The 17,685-nt window shown below is 40.7% G+C and overlaps 1 protein-coding gene across 1 annotated transcript in view; it reads right to left on the bottom strand.

The window, feature by feature from the left end:
* The window catches only part of RBM33 (RNA binding motif protein 33), a 111,525-nt gene that overhangs the window by 84,470 nt on the left and 9,370 nt on the right, over positions 1 to 17,685 (bottom strand). The window contains exons 3-6 of the mRNA XM_070368986.1: positions 14,846 to 14,924; positions 8,049 to 8,097; positions 4,893 to 4,969; positions 2,578 to 2,887 (exon numbers count right to left, since the gene is read on the bottom strand). Of these exons, the coding sequence (XP_070225087.1) occupies positions 2,578 to 2,887; positions 4,893 to 4,969; positions 8,049 to 8,097; positions 14,846 to 14,924 (515 nt within the window). The remainder of the gene's footprint in view (positions 1 to 2,577; positions 2,888 to 4,892; positions 4,970 to 8,048; positions 8,098 to 14,845; positions 14,925 to 17,685) is intronic.

Raw genomic sequence — 17,685 nt, 5'->3', positions numbered from 1 at the left:
TTACAGAACACTGCTTTACAAAATCTCAATCTATGTTAACTTTAAAGGCACTAAGTAAATCCAGTTATGCTCAGAAGTACAAATCACCTAACAAAGTCCAAATATCCTGTTGAATAATAAAGAATTTACATCCCTTCCTAATACAAGAATACAATTTTTTATATCAAATCTCAATTCACTCTCAGGATTAGGACAGCAAAAGTCAAAAAAACTGCTTCTGAGTATGACAGGAAAGAACACTACAGTTTACTATCAACTTTTTAGGTAAGTGTCCCTTCTGGTTGTAACATTCTGCAATATTATAATTCTACTCCCAGTTACAGAATCCCTCCGTCTGGCCTGCGTGAGCTCAAACAGATAGAACACACTCAGGATCAGTAGAGAGTTCAACTCCAGCTCCAGTGTATGAGTCAACATGGCCTAACCAGGACACAAACCACAGTTAAATAAACCATTTAATAAACTAAAACACCTCTGGGACATACAGGGACACAATCGACTCATATGTTCATTAGTCTAATAATGAATAATTAATTAATCTGTGCACCAGTGACAGCCTAAGAAAACAGGAAGAGGCCCTCACTGCAGAGCTGGAGAAGTATTTCACAGCTTAAGTGCGTTTTCCTCTCCCCATGCAAAGAAGTGGCAGTGCCCGTGTCTACCACTGTGATAACTATAAAGAAGAAACCAGTAATCTTAAACAGGGAAGAAAAGAAAGAGCATGATGATAAACCTGGATATCCTGAGGGTGGCTGACACTGCTCCAGAAAGATACTGACCTTTACCTCACCTTTAAACTTTATAATTCTCTATAAAAATATTTAGACGCATTCAGAATTCTTAAGTAAACTTCAAGATTTTTTTAAATTCTGAAAAAATTAATTTTAATGTAGAAAAGTACTGTGACTGTATTGAATTTGCATATTTTTTTTCAATACCTGAATCTTACACACAAGATGTCAGATGGTTTAAGCTGGATTTTATACAATGAGGAGCCTAATGTAACCCCAAGTTTGGAAAACGAGAGAGAGAAATTCCTCACTTGCTAGAAATCCTCTGTACAACAAACTCTGCAAGAACACCAGAGAGAAGGGCCTCTTCTGTGACCATGTATAGGTGCTACCAAGCACTTCCCAGACGGTGACTGTTCTGCTAAATTCTAAGCTCTCAGCAGGCAGGGGCCATGCTTCATGTTTCAACAATTCTCGTGGCCGCACTGCTTCCACACTGGTAAAGATTTGTTGAAATGCTGAACTTACAAGGGATACGACTGACCAAGCACCTCATTTTAGAGATGAGTAGTAGAAATAACACAACACTAACCAGCAGATACTTGGGCACAACTTTAAAAGATTTTGGCCTAATTTTTAAGGAGCATTTTAAACTACGGTGTCTCACTTTAACACAGTATATGAACACACTGTAAACCAGAGATCACCAGTCCACACTACTGTAGGATTTATTACCAAAACAAACCATTACAGAGTTATCGAAAGAACAAGGAGTCACGATGCCTTTTATACGATTCTGTTTACCAAAACTACACACATCTTTTAGTGATTATGTCTACTAAAGAAAAACCATTCAAAAAGAATCAAACCTTAAAAATAACTATTGAGATATGGAAACACAACTGTGTCTGGAACTAAATATTCTAAGGCTCCATGTAAACAATCTCTTTCAAAACTACACACACACATTTTTTTCTCAAATGAAAAATCATTTACTCTGAATGAAAACATAAAAGCAGAATTCTTGCCCTAAATCTGCTGACCTCCACCCCTTCCCAGCAGCCCCCAACATGGTACCACAGGAGCCCAACATGCTGAAAACCCTAAGATTCCACTGCATCTATGGAGATCTCACCCTTCCAACAGAAATTTCACTAAGTGCTTGTTTCATAAACAAATCTCTTCCAATAATGAATCATTAAGACAGATGATCTTTCACTACTACCTTTTTCTACCTTTTTCTTTTTTGACTGTTCAACCTTAAAAAAAAAAAAACCTACCCACCAAAACCTTTCTGAAATAAAAATCAGCACAATCTCTGCTTCCTGATTACAGATAACAAATTGTGTGTGACATTTCCTAAACTAACCTCCAATCTCTTTATTCATGTTTAGACAGTTCTCAGTTACAAAAAAGGATGAATGAGCAGGACATCAATCACTCTGGAATATTAGCACCTTAAAGATGTCTTTAGCAGGTCAATAATCTTTTCACCTTAGAAGGACTTTATCAGATCTTGTCTAAAGCCTGGATAAAAGCGCTGCATTAAGTACTTCTAACAATTGACAGTGTATCTCCACCACACAAAGCTGTTTTCTTCCTTAGGGTGCAATCCTCAAGGTCACAATTCTGTGCAGCCTTCCAGAATGACAAAGGAGCATTAGCTCCGGCCAAACAAGCTGTCAACACAAACTTTGTCATAGCTCAGATAAAGAAACTGGCAGACAGTGATAATAAGGTCTAATTTCCCTCCCTCCCAGGGGAGGGAAATAGATTTCAAATCAGTCTAGAAACCTATGCCCAGGCAGCCATGTTATCTTCAGCCATACAAAGGAGAAAGACTCACTGTGAATTCATCTAAAGGCTCATTGATCTCGATGTCTAGGACCTCGTCATTGTACAGCTGCTCCTCCTCGGGCTCCTCCACGTACTCAATGTGGTCTTCTGTGAGCTCAGCGTCATGGCCTTCATACTGCCCTTCTTCTGGGTACTCATGAGCATACAGTTCAGACCCATCCGATTTGTGATAAACGAGTTCGTCCTCTCCTTGCTCATACTCGGATTCCTGTTCTGCAGACTGGTCGTTAGTGTCAGACATCTCAAATGATGTGACCATGTCTGACGTGGCAGTCAGACTGATCGTGACATCCTGAGTACTACAGAGGACAAAAATACAAAGAAAAGTATGCAACTGGAGTGGAGCTCAAAACTAAATCATCACATTAAGTTAACTGTTATCAGAGACCAGTAACTGATAATGCACACAGACTACAAGAGAGACTACAAGTGAAACGCACGTACTACACACTCAGCCAGCACCAGACTCCTGCCACCCTGAGCGCCCGAACGATCGTCACTCCAGTGACCTGAGCAGGAGAATCAGACCAACTGTGAGAGACAGGTCTGCCTGGGAGAAGTCCAGGATTGAAACAGACCACTCTTCATTCTATCTTTCAGAATAAGGGTGGTGTCCATTTTCTAAGACATCCAAGTAAAACCAGGAGTATTACTCTATAAATAGGAAATCATGGATTGAACTTTTTTTTAATTGGGAGGATAACTGCTTTACAATGTTGTGTTGGTTTCTGCCATACAACATGAATCAGCCATAAGTCTACATATATCCTCCCCACACCAATGGAATTTTAAGAGCTTTTCTGTATCTATGATGCACACTATAAACTTGTATTTTAAAAAAATAAAACATTAAAAGTTAGCATGTAAATACATTTCAACGTTTAAATCAAGTTCACACTAGCCTCAAATTTTTTAAAAAATAGCTAATTTCTGAGTGAAATAAACAAAGGCAATTTTAAAACTGAAAAAAAAATCATATTCCACCTGTTAAATCACAACGGCCAAATGTCAAACAATTAAGATGCATAACAACAACATTTAAAAGGCAAGGTTTTAGGGCTAAATCTAAGTTTGCACCCATTAAGCATACAATCCTAACAAAAAAACTGAACATTCCACATACACGTGAGATACTACATGGCTAAAAACTCCAAGGGCAACGCAATTCAAAAGATCAAAATCTAATAATGATATCAAAGAATGAAACTGGGAAACAAATAACTGGTAGAATAAATAATTTAAAACTTACTGTTACCCATAAAAATTACTTTATATTAAAAAACATCTATTACACCTCTACAGCTCAATAATAAATTGCATGTATTTGTTAATTACATTTGTACACAAGAAGTGTCTTTATTTTCACAATAAATGTTTCCTCATAAAATTGAAAATATTTCACTTAACAAGAGTATAGTAAATACCTCTTCCTCTTTTTATAACAGAACTTACTATTATAAGCTCTTAGTCAAGAGAAAGATATTCTCTACTGCCATGCACTGAATATTTGTATCCCCCGCAAAATTCATGTGTTGAGTCCTAACACCCAGCGTGATGGTGTCTGGAGGTGCAGACGTTGGGAGATGCTGAACAAGGGTGGAAGCTCATGAATGGGATCAGTGCCCTATAAAAGGGACCGCAGAGGGCTCCCACACCCCCACCAGCCACGTGAGCACAGTGAGAGGGCCGGGGGCCTCAATGGCCCCCCACCGGGCCAGCACTGACCCTGGACTTCCCAGCCCTCAGAACTGTGAGAAATAAGTATCTGCTGCTCACAGGCCACCAGTTTATGATATCGTGTTATGGCAGCCCAAACTGACTACATCAATTATATTCAGATAGTCAACTACAGTCTAAAGTACAGTCCAAACGAATTTCCAAAATGACAATTTAGCTAATTGATATGCACAAGTAAAAAATGTCTAAAATGAAAACAAAAGCAGCAACATCAAACTGCAACCAACATTACTGAGTCAGAGGCCACTGCCCCATCCAAATAAAGGAATTCTCTAAAAGAGCAGTACAAACCTATCTGGAACTTCTATAACCGGCACTCAACAGAGTTCACAGGTTATTAAATGCAGGACCAGCAATGATTTTAGATAGTTGATCTATTTGTAGTAAAAGACATACGGCTTCCACATCAGTTATATTAATATAGTAACATACTTTATTAATATAATTATATTAGAATATAATCATATGGTAAAGATACAGTACAATATCATTTATATCCCACTATAACTATAAATCAGTTACTAGAAATTTAAACAAAGAACATTTTAATGAGATAATATTCAGTACCAGAAATTTTCTTCGTCTTCATTATCGCTCTGTAGGAGATCATCATTTAGCTCTTCATCTGACAAATCCGATTGATTCTAATTAAAGCAAGAAATCTAATTAATGCACGTCACTTCCGTAAGAAAACTTGTTACAAAACTGCAAAATTACATTGACTGGATTATTTCTAACCTTGTTATTAAAACATCTGCCATTCACAAAGTTTTCTCAGTTTGATATAACCAGGGACAGTCAAGGTTCTACACATGGCATACTAGCTAACTCCCCCAGACTAATTTTCAGATGCTCAGACAAGTAAATACAGAAGGAGCAAGCATAAGAATCATATTATGACTCTAACAAAGGAGGAAAAAAACGACAAGTCCTTTGGTAGTATGATACAAACAATTTTTTCTTATCATACCAAAAAAATGGTATCCTTAAGATTTGATTAAATTTAACATAAACAAAAGAAAAAAATAGTGGAATTTTAGAAAAAAGCAGATTTTAGATAACTAGATTGCCCAACTGAAATGATAAGAGACTAAAATAAAACTCTGGTTTGTCCAGTAGATGGATACATGAAAATAAGTACAACTTGGATTCTCTCTCCTGTTCCTGACAGGTTTGTCTACTCATATTATGAATAAGCAGAGGCAGTCTACTGAGTGTGCCAACTGGCCAAATTTCTAAAGTTACAGGTTTTGTTAAGCTAACACATACCAGTATCTTAGATTTAAGATGGGGAAGTTCACACTTTCCTACCTTATTAAAATTATTTCTATGGTATATATAAATTACTATTCCTCCACAACATGCACCCAAGGGGGGAAAAAAAGACTTGATTTTCTACCTAAGGATGAAAGAAAGAAACCAGAAATCTTTTCCTGCCATTTTATAGATTATAAACCTAGGCTTCTCAAACATATCTCTATTTACCCTTCATTAAGGTAGTTTTGATATAACCCAAAAAATATCCATCTTATTTGTAGTTTTTATTAGTTGCCCACAGAACCTGTCATCCATTAACAGGGATGAGCCAGGCCTGCTATGCATATGTGCGTGCTAAGTCGCTTCAGTCGTGTCCAACTCTTTGCAACCCCACAGACTGTAGCCTGTCGGGCTCCTCTGTCCATGGGACTCTCCAGGTAAAAATACTGGAGTGGGTTGCCATGCCCTCCTCCAGGGGATCTTCCCGACCCAAGAATCAAACTTGAGTCTCTCATGTCTCCTGCATTAGCAGGTGGGTTCTTTACCACTAGTGCCACCTGGGAAGGCCAGGCCTGCTATGGGAGAACTCAAATTTAGCTGCCCAGAATCACTAAATAAAAGCACAAGATATCTTTAAAAAAATAACAATTCAATAAAGCCAAATTTCATTCAGTAATAGGCTGTTCCCTTCAGGTTTTTAGGTAAACTTCTAAATATTGGTCAAAAACCCATTAAATCACACACCAAACAAAAAAGAGTGTGTGCTGCAGTAGGCCCTGGTGGTCATCACGTCTCACTGTCTGAGCTCTGAGGATTCAACTCTCTATGTCGGCTCTGAACTTGATGAGCAATGGACACAGGAGGCAGAAAATGACCAAAACACCAACGTCACTTGGAAAGCTGGAGTGGAGGGCCACACTCCGCCCTGAGGCCACAGCTGATTCCTAACTACTCTGTGCCGATGAGCTGCAGTGGCGTCTCCTCAGGCAGGAGGGGAACAGCTAGGCTGGACTCCGCTCAGGGTGGTCGGCAGGAAGGCAGGGCAAGGCGAGTGAGAGACCGGCCATGAACACTTGTGAAATCATTAGGGCCAGGTGGGCTCCCTGACAGAAACACAGGGCAAAGTACATCAGGCTTGCCCAAGAGTAGAAATCCAACCGCAGGTAAAATTATTTTACTACATTTAAACATTTTAGCATCTAACTGGTATCCCTCACGAAAGCATTTTAAATACTTACAAAGGAAAACACGTGTTTACCTCAGGGAAGTGAGCTCCCAAATACAGGGAGTGCACGTCAAGGCAGTGCAAACTAAGCCAGAGGCAGACAACCGTCCCCGCTCCTTCTGTGCCCACCCCGTAGGAGCACGAGCCCCGGGCCTGCCCCGCCCCAATCACACCACGCACGGGCACCCCGAGGCCAGCCCAAGCTCACAAACGGGCAGGCTGAGGGGCACGCTCACGGGTTCTTCCCTTGCAGTCATTCTGACCACACAGGTTTACAGGTAACAGAACGAATTCTTCTTTAGAGTTACAGGGGATGACAAAGGAAAGGCTGGGGGAAGCCAAAGCCAGGACGCGTGCAGGCCTCGGGGGCAGGACTGGAAAGGAGAGCAGCTACAGCAACTCATGTGTCAGAGAAGATGCAGACGCAGCGGAGTAAGAGACAGGAAAGGGGCGGGACTGGCACTCCTGCCAGGACTGGACCTTCATCAACCGAATTATAAATGAGATGAAAAGGAAAACCTCATCAGATCTGAGAATCAGACAACTGATCTGACCCAATCACCTAAGAGAACAATGAGCTTGAGTGTAACTGCTGACAGTAAGGAGCCATCACAGTCTGAAGACTTTAAAAAAACTAAGCATACGAGGCTACCTTGATATTTAGTAGAATAACAAGTGTCTTTAAATTGTTAGTAAGTTAAAGAAAATTAGTATTTCACGTTAATATCTGGCTTTTTATTTCTATTTTTAATGTATGTTTCATAATGTTCAAAATATATTGGTAGAGTTAAGTTATACATATAAACACGATACATAAATATACACATTGGCGATAACAGCTTCCAAGTTTTTACTGATCAAAGAAGTTCATATATGAGAATAATTTTATCCTTATCTCTGAATCCCAAAAAGTAAATTTCAGATTCAGCATTCAAAATATTAACCACCAAATGTTAAGTTCCTTTAAGGCAAGTGGTAGTTTTGTTACAACTTTCATACACTCAAATGCCTTGACATGCCAGAAACTAAAACATTTGCTTCAAAGGATTCACTGCCTGAATTACAAGTTATCAGATAATTTACGGATATACAGTCAACTCTTTGTGCATATAAAAAGTAATCAATTCACAATATTTTAATCTATACCCAACTTTCCAGTAACACATCCCATGCATAAGACGTACTCCTTATTTTAAATACAATTAAATATCATTTAATGTCAGGAAGAACTGTATCGTTACCTTTTTGCCAGATAGCAAATCTTCTCCAAGTAAGTCATCATCAAGTTCACTGTGGGGGAAAAAAAGACATGACAATGCTTTATTCCCACTAAACACTGGAAAGTTTGCAGACCACTGGGGAAATCTACCCAGGACTTTAGGGTTTGGTACTTTCACGTTAAGTTTGCTATCTTTTCCTTTATCTCTATTAATAATGAAAGTATTTTCAAATAGACAGGGAACATCTAATCCTTTAAGTGTAGGAGTCTTTGCTGCAACTAGTGGCTCTCACCAGACTTCTAATCTTAGTTTTTCACCTCAATATGAGATCTTCATTTCTTTGGACTTGTTCATCAATGAGCAAAAAGAAACCATACGTAATATCTATGCTTTCTCTTACCTTTCAAAACCTATAATGAAACAGGAAAAGACACATGCCCCAATATCATTAACTAGGAAAATTAAAACCAAAACCACTGGGAGACCATTTAACATTCATCAATAGTAAAAACTTAAAAAATGAAAAATCAATGCTTATGAGAACATTCAAGTATAGCATAATAACTAAAGGAATTATTTTTGTATAACAATGAAGTCATGTCAGTTGTCTGCAATTTCTAGTCAGCATGCTTATGTTCTGAAGTGATCAAAAGCAGATTTTCTCATAATTAAAATAGAAACCCTTAGCAGATGAGAAACCTGGAGACATTTCCCATTGCTTCCTTTTTTTTATTTTTAAACTGATGGAAGATAGCTACCACTAAATTATGTCCTTTTTTCCTTACTTTTGTATTTATTCTTATTAAGTTATGTCTTTTTAAAGCAAATGTCTAAGGACTAACATCTAGAAGAAGAAAACAATTAGACTACGATTCGAGGTACAAACGCCAATGGAGACTCAACTGCACCAATGTTATTACAACTGTTATTTTCCATAAGGCTTCTGGGTACACACTTCTATAGACTCCATAGGCTTCGAGCACTATTTTACTCAAAACCCACGTTTACTTCCAGTGCGCTACTCTGCAGAATGACAGAATATCCTGGAAGGTACATTTGAAGTTACAAGAGAAATTCAATGTACTATCTCTTAGAACTAGAAACAACAAATTATTTCATTCATGCACTGAGTATCTCTTTTATCACTTTAAGTTTACCTTACATAGATTCTATACCATCATTTTATAGATAAAGAAAATAGGGACAACAGATTAAATGATTTGCCCAAGGTCACACAGCAGAGACAAATCCAGGACAAGAACTTAGCTCATGGAAAAAATCTTTCATGGACCTGCATAAATACAACAGTTATCAGAGAACAATGTATAACTTCTTTCAACATTTTCAATCCTCAAATCATTTAATCATCTTTCAGATACAATTTCTGTATCTTCATTGTTTTACATTCATTCTCCAATGGTGAGGAAATAAACGCTTGCTAGTCACAATATTTACAATAACTGCTTTTGAGAATTTGATTCTAGATGACCCAAAAAATATAAGCACCTCTTTGAGGACAAGCACCCCTCTGGAGCATCACTCTAAATAACTGAAAACAGAAGGTAATATCATTTGCCCAGGGGATACTAACTAGGAAGAACTCTTAAAAACCATAGTATGAACAGGTGCTGGTAATCACATAAGCAAAAATCTAGAAAGTGTTGGTGCCTTTTGCTGACACATAGATGGAAATAAGCAATCAGTGACTCTGATGAGTATTTTTCCTAAACAAGAGCATTTTTTAAAAGATAAATGAAAATTGTATCAGCTGTAAATGAACACAGTGCACAGAGATGAACAGTTGTTTCCTTGACTAACAAAGGTAGTAAGAAAGAGCGTTAAATAAGCAAGCAAGAGGAGAGACCAACCGCACAGAGCAACACACATCAGCTGCAGCTCGAGCGATCACTGACGCCCACTCCATACACTGCTGGCGAGTCACTCTAGGCGCTGCACACACACTCACTCTTGTGCTGACACGCTGAAACGGAGCAGGACCATATGGCCCTCGCCCCCCACCATGCCCTCTGCCCGCCTCTTGCCTGTGCAAAACTTTAGTCAAGAGTAAGTTTAACCAGAGAAGCGAGAAATGCTGAAACAAAGGAAAACGGTCAAAGGAGACTAAATAACAACAATGCAGTCGCTGAGCAGAGTCAGGACCTTTAGTTCCTTCCGAAGTGAAGTGAGACCACTCAGTCACGTCTCTCTGTGACCACATGGACTGTAGCCTGCCAGGCTCCTCCATCCATGGGATTTTCCAGGTGAGAATACTGGAGTGGGTTGCCAATTCCTTCTCCAGGTGATCTTCCCAATCCAGGGATTGAATCCAGGGATTGAACCCAGGTCTCCTGCACTGCAGGCATAGTCTTTACAGTCTGAGCCACCGGGGAATCTTTCTCAAGGGTTATAGATAACATTCTGAGCCATATCTTGTAAGCTGTCTTATAGATACTAAAAGCCCAGGTGGAGAAGTTAACTACACAACGACCAGACTGTACCCAGGACTTGAGCTGCCATAATTCTGAGAACTGATTGCAAAGAAATGGGAATGAAAGATTGAGGGCAGGAGGAGAAGGGGACAACAGAGGATAAGATGGTTGGATGGCATCACCAACTCAATGGACATGGAGTTTGGGTGGACTCCGGGAGTTTGTGATGGACAGGGAGGCCTGGCGTGCTGCGATTCATGGGGTCCCAAAAAGCCAGACACGACTGAGCGACTGAATTGAACTGACACCCCAGAACTGAAGATTAAGTGTACCTAAAACAACCAAGATGACGCTACTCAGACCACTGATGACCAACTGAAGATGACCGTTAGAGATGACTGTGCTGTTTCTGCACGCAACCCCTCATCACCACTCTGTCTATAAATGCTTTCCTTCGCTGCTTCTTGGGCAGGGGCAGGAGTCGGCCTTTGGACAGATGTCCGCCACCCTCCCCACCCCAGGTGCCGGCACCTGAAGTAAAGCAAACTTGCCTTTCCACAAGCCTGGTTTGTTTACTGACTTCTGAGTGGCGAGCGGCCCGACCCCTCACACATCTCCGTAACTAGAACACAACCCCATCAAGCAGACACGTCATTCTCCACTTTTTACACGTGAAAACAAGGATTCAAGATGTTAAATAACTGGCCCAAGATCACCCTGCCACCAAGTCAGAAACCAGATGAGTTGAGACAGTCTAGCGCCAGAGTCCAACTCCTACCTACTACACACAGACCACACAAAAATTAAATGTACTTCTCCGCTGTTATCATAAAGCAGGATCCTTATAAAGAGGTACACAAAAGGGAAGAAATTTTAAAATATCAAACACTACCAAAATGACACCAATGGTCACCAAAAACAATGAATTAAAGGGAGTGAGTGGCCCAAATCGCCTCTTTTCAAAGGGGGGAGCAGTAATGCTCGCAGACAGTAGAGGTACTTAGAAAGTGACAGGAGCACCGCAAGGATGAGGTGGCTTTCTGCGTTCCACTGCACAGCACCTGAGAGGCTTCGCCAGCGACCACTAGTTGAGGAAGACAATCAGATCCTTGGGAGCAGGTACATGTTTACTAACCGATAGAATTACACAGGAAACTTTTCAGGAAACAGGTATTTTGCAGGTAGTCATGGCTCAGATGGTAAAAATCTGCCTGCAGTGCAGGAAACCAGGGCTTGATCCCTGGGTCGGTACTCTTGCCTGGAGAATCCCACGCACGGAGAAGCCTGGTGGGCTACAGTCCATGGGGTGGCAAAGAGTCAGGCATGACTGAGTGACTGACACTTTCACTTTTCTTCACCTGGCTGCAGCCTTTCAAAATCAGGAATGCGAGTGCCAACACTGCGCCTGAGCAGCCTCCACACACCTCCCCACCCCAGGCCGCCGCAGCAGCTCCCTCCCTGCCAGCTCCCAGCTCTGGCCCTTCTTCCATAGGACTGGCCCATGGAGGTCTCAACAGAATGTCCCAAGGCGGAGGAGACGGCCGCTCCCTCCCACTTGCACCGCTCCAGTACCACCCGCTCTCTCCACAGCAGCTCCGGCTGGATCCTGGGACATCACTGCTCCCATGTGAGACCGGCTGCTACATTCTGGACACCTCATCGACTCTCCCTGCTTATTTAACACTACCCCATTTAAAAAAACCCTTCATCAAATGACCTTCAGTTAAAACCTTTTGAACATGCTCTTTCCTATGTGAATATACAGCCTGTTATACTTTCTGACTCTTTCTTCTCCCTAACTTTCAAAATTCACCCTCTATCACCCAGTACACAAAAGAGGTTACTTTACACTTTAGCAATATTAAATAAAGAAATATACATGATACTGCACCTCCACATGCAAACATGCACTGAAGACGAGTAAAGAAAAGAAGAGACTGTTCGTAAACAACACTGGGACAAGAGCTATTCACACTGGAAAGGGCAAGGAAAATTAGAACCCTGTCTCACACTATAAACAAAACCCAGCTCCATCATAGCAGAAAGCCAACTAATGTCATGACAGCCAAAATAAATTCCCACTGAACAAATACTGGGGCAATTCAAGCATTAATAAGAAAACAATCATAATGGGTTATAAAATCGCACATGCAGTATTTAAATCTATGAATTCAAAATGGTTCAAAAACAAAACACCTCTGGAAGATGCTAAGGAACTGACCCATTATTTTGAAAACTTAAAGAATCAAGCACTTACTCTATACCTCAAAAGAACCAAGTATAATTACAGAATTATCACAACAGAAATGAGGAGGAATGACAGAATGAGAGCATCACCATCTGGACCATCTAACAGCTGGTAACAGGGCAACAAGAAGCTAACAAGACTGTTACTCCTGCTGGAGGAACAACACTGCAGAGCCCCTAACTTATGGGATTTGCATCTTTTGCACTCAAATCAAACTGTAAGAGAGAACACAGAAACATACCCACAATACACATGTGTATATACCTGTAATATATATGAAAGCGTAAAGTGTTAGTCACTCAGTCATGTCTGACTCTTTGCGACCTTATGGCCTATAGCCCACCAGGCTCCTCTGTCCATGGGATTCTCCAGGCAAGAATACTGGAGTGGGTTGCCATTCCCTTCTCCAGGGGATCTTCCTGACCCAGGTATCGAACCCAGGTCTCCTGCATGGCAGGCAGATGCTTTACCGTCTGAGCCACCAGAAAACTGTATATACATGAGACAGACAGCGAAGTGTGAACACTAATAAGACACTCATATTAAGTGACTTAGGATAGAACTCTACTATGGCTATACTTGTAAATCGTTTATTTTTTAGAGAGACACAATCTGGTATGTTTTCGGATGAAATTATGCCTGTGATCATAGATACACAACCGAGCTACATACTGATGCTGCTGAAGCTGAAGGGCGGAACGCTACCTACACTGTACTAGTCTACTTCCATGTACACTTCAAATTCTAAGTTTAAAAAAAATCAATCAATCTCAGGTAGATTATATACGTAACTATTAAACACACACACACACACTTCAAAGCTTTCCTAGGAACATAGAGAATACAGAGTAGGGAAGAATTTCTTACCAACATAAGGCAGAAAGCAGCTAGACTGACATCATGTACCCCCTGCAGAGATGCCCTCAGGAAGGCCACAGGGTCACCAAAAGGCGCTCCTGACCAAAAGCACATCCTGAGTCTAGTCCCAGGGAGACACCAGCAAACCCACACTGAGGGCTGGTCCACAGGGAAATGGTGCACCCTCTTCAAAAAAGTCAGAAGTCATTAAACACAAAGGCTTTACAGAGCCTTTACAGAAGCCTTTAAAGACAGAACTCTTACAGATGAAGAAACAAGGAGGAGAAAAAGAAACTCACTTTTGCTAAAAAGGATGTTATTTGGACAACTGACAAAACCTAGGTGACCACTGCAGATTTGGAAGCGGCATGACACCTGCAAACCGCTGTCAAATGGTGCAGGAAAGAACAAAGTGTTCTATGTGTGTGTGTGTGTGTGTGTGTGTGCGCGCGCCTATGTGTGTGTGCGTGTGTCTGTGTGTGTGTGTGCGTGCCTGTGTGTATGTGTGTAAAATGAGTGAGAGGAAGATAACATAAACATGACGCAAAGCAACCCTAAGTCTGATCGAGGAGGCCTTGCAAGAATTTCCGTGTTACTTTCACATCTTCCTGTAAGTTTGAAAATGATTTCCAAATATATTTTTCCATCTTTACTAGTCAGAAATATATAAAACTAAATTACAAGATACCCGGCTTGCCTGGTGGCTCAGTGGTAAAGAACCCACTAACAGGGGAGCAGGTTCAACCCCCGGTCCAGGAAGACCCCACACGCTGCAGAGCGGCCAAGCCCAAGCACCACGACTACTGAGCCTGAGCCCGGGGCCAGGAGCCGCAACCACGAGCCCAGGTGACAGTCACTGAGGCCCACACACCGAGAGCCCGTGCTCGGCAGCCAGAGAAGCCACCGCAACGACAAACCGCACGCCGCAGCTGGAGGGCAGTCCTTGCAGCAATGCAGCATGTGGAGGAACTCTGTTGTTACTGTTGTTGCGGGCACAGAATTACTCCAAATAGCTCCGAGTGCCCACCAACTCAACATCGTCACTGTATAAACACACAGACAGCTCCACTGGCAGCCGGAGGCAGCACCGCCAGGGGAGGAGCTCCGCACAACGCCTTCCGCCTGGAACACCCACCCCTGCCCTTCTTTAGCCCAGTCAGGCAGACCTACTCAGGAAAGAGCATGGGCGGCTAACAGTGTTCTCAGGAAAGAGCTCTGCCCGGCCTAGCGGCAGAAGGAGATGAGCCAGCAAGGGCCCTGCATGTAACCAGGGGGGTCCGCACCTGTCCCAGTCCTCGTCCGCAGCTCTTCTCCTCCAGGACCGCTCCGCACCCGGCTTATCAAACTGGTCAAAGTCATCATCTGTGAGGGAGAGGCCATGAGTCAGTCTTACTCAATTTAAACAGATACATTATATATTGAAACAATGTTTCTTTTAGGGATTCCCAACAGGACATTCTAAAATATTAAACCATTACAAACGTTGTTTGTTTGTTGTTGAGTCACTAAGCCAGGTCCATGGACTACAGCCCCCAGTCCCCTGCCCACGTGATCTCCCAGGCAATAATATTGGAGTGAGTTGCCATTTCCTTCTCTAGGGGATCTTCCCAACCCAGAAATCAAACCCACATCTCCTGCATTGGCAGGCAGATTCTTTACCACTGAACCAACAGGGAAGCCCATAAATGCTTAATAAAAAAAAGCCCATTTTTATTAATTAAAATATTTTAAACTACACATCTACCTAAAGAAAATCAATTTATTGAACATTCTTAGGCATGAAAGCTCGCTGATAGAACAGTTAGAGGGGTGCAACTGACCCCTGCATTGCTCAAGGGTCAACTGTAATAATAAAGCTAAAAATCAATCCTAAAAAGAAAACTGAAAATGCACAAGTACATGGAAATTAAACAACACACTTCATCAACCAATAGGTCAAAGAAGAAATAAGAACCAGGGAAATAAGAATATACTTTGAGGAAAGTGAACACAAAAATACAACACACCTAAGTTTATGGGATGCAGCAAAAGCAGTACATGGAAGGAACTTTACTGCCTACGCTAACGAAGACAGATCTCAAATCAACAGCCTTACTTTAAGTCCTGAGGAACTAGACAAAGAGGAGGAAATTAAACCAAAGATTGCAAAAGAAAATAAAGATTAGAGCAGAGGCACATGAAACAGACTAGAAAAACAAAACATACACGTATAAATGATTTTTAAAAAATTAGCATATAGAACTCAACAATATATTAAAAGGATACCCTACATCACAATCACATGGATTTATCCCAGGAATGAAGGGTTCATTTAACATTCAAAAATCAGTACTTTTTAAAAATCAATGTAACAGATCATATTACAAAGTAGAAAATTACATTATCATCTCTACATAAGGAGGAAAATCAATTTAAAAGTTAATCAAAACCGAATATCCACATTCCTAAAAACTCTGAACAAATTAAGTATAGAAGGGACTTTCCCCAAGCTGATCAAAGGGCATCTGTATAGAAAAACTACAGCAACCACCCCAAGTAAAGAGTCAATGCTTTCCTCTAGAATCAGGAACAAGATGGGGCTGTGACTCCTAACACTGCAACTCAGCACTGTAATCCAAGTTCTACCTAGTGCGACCAGACAAGGAAAAACAAAAGGAGCTCAGACTGAAAAGGAAGAAGTAAAAAACCACCATTCTTCACAGCAAACATCATCAGCTATGCAGAAAATCACATGGGATCTATGGGGAAAAAGTACGAAAACTAGTAAGTGAACTGAATTAGGCTGCAAAATATGAGATCAGTTTTAAAAAGTCAACAATTTTTTTTTTACATACAAGGAATGAGCAACTGGAAATTAAAAAACAAATCCTTGCAGTAACATAAAAATAGGACATACATACTAGGGATAACCATAATATAAAAAAACGAGAAAGACCTGTAAATTAAGGACTATGAAACACTGCTGAGAGAAACTAAATACCTAAAGTGCAAAATCACCATAATTCCCCAAAGGAGACAAGAATGATTGCAAATGTGGGCAACCTTCTGCTTGGACAAAAGTACAATAAGCAAAGAAAAAAACAAACACCTGATCAAGCAGAAAACAAAAACATACTTTCTTTCCACTTGGATTATGGAATGCAAAACCAGATAAAAAAGAACCGTAACTCAAAATTCTAAGAAACAAACCAAGACCTTGAACTCTGTGTGCCTGTTCTTATTCCTCTCACATTTTCTGCATCATTTTCCTTCTGTTCTCATTTGGAATGTAGACAAGTCCTTTTTAAGTTTCTGTCTGTCATACTGAGTAGAACCAAGAAAACAAAATGTGCCCACACTAGTCCACAGTTTCACAGGAAGAAAGCACAGCACTGGATCCCAAGGGGAAGAGTGGTCTGCATCTTGAAATCTAGAAACCCCAAGGCCAAAGGTTACACTAGACATACATGTTACCGAGGGAATCAGTGTTCCCCATCAGCAAGACTAGAAACAGTTACTGGAATTTTTACACTTTTCAATTACACAGCAATTAGGTCTCTGTAACGAACACAAGTCTTCTACTTAGCATTCTTATTACTTCCTCATCTTTTCCAGGAACCTGGAATTTAAGATTAGAAACTTTATACAATACTTGTCTGGAACAGGGTTCCACCAACTGTCTAATCCAAGACTCAGCAAACTACAGCCCCCATACATAGGCTCTGCTACCTGTTTTAGTCTAAATTTAGCTACTGCCCGATTTCTGTAAAAACGCTTTTATTGGAACACTATATGCTAATTCAGTTACCCACTGTCTACAGCTCTCAAGCTACAAGCGAAGAGCAGAGAATTGCAACAGAAGCCCTATGACCTGCAAAATCTAAAATATTTACCATTTGGCCCTTTACAAAGTTCTCCTGTCTTTGCTCTAGTCCAAAGGTTCTCAACCTTCTTTTTTGCCTCGACACCATTCTCATGTATACACCTCATATTCTGAATCACTGACTCAAAATTCCGTATTTTATAGGTGAGGAAATCCAGACCCTTTATTTAAACAGTATTTATTTAAACTTTATAGTAATGAGAAAAAAGAATCAAACTAACATTCAAGAACTTTCCAAGTAAGCATATTTGTCTTACAAAA

Source organism: Bos mutus, chromosome 4, assembly GCF_027580195.1.
Source record: "Bos mutus isolate GX-2022 chromosome 4, NWIPB_WYAK_1.1, whole genome shotgun sequence".
NCBI classification, from domain to species: Eukaryota; Metazoa; Chordata; class Mammalia; order Artiodactyla; family Bovidae; genus Bos; species Bos mutus.
The sequence above is the reverse complement of the archived record's forward strand: the minus strand, read 5'-3'. Positions and strand labels throughout refer to the sequence as shown.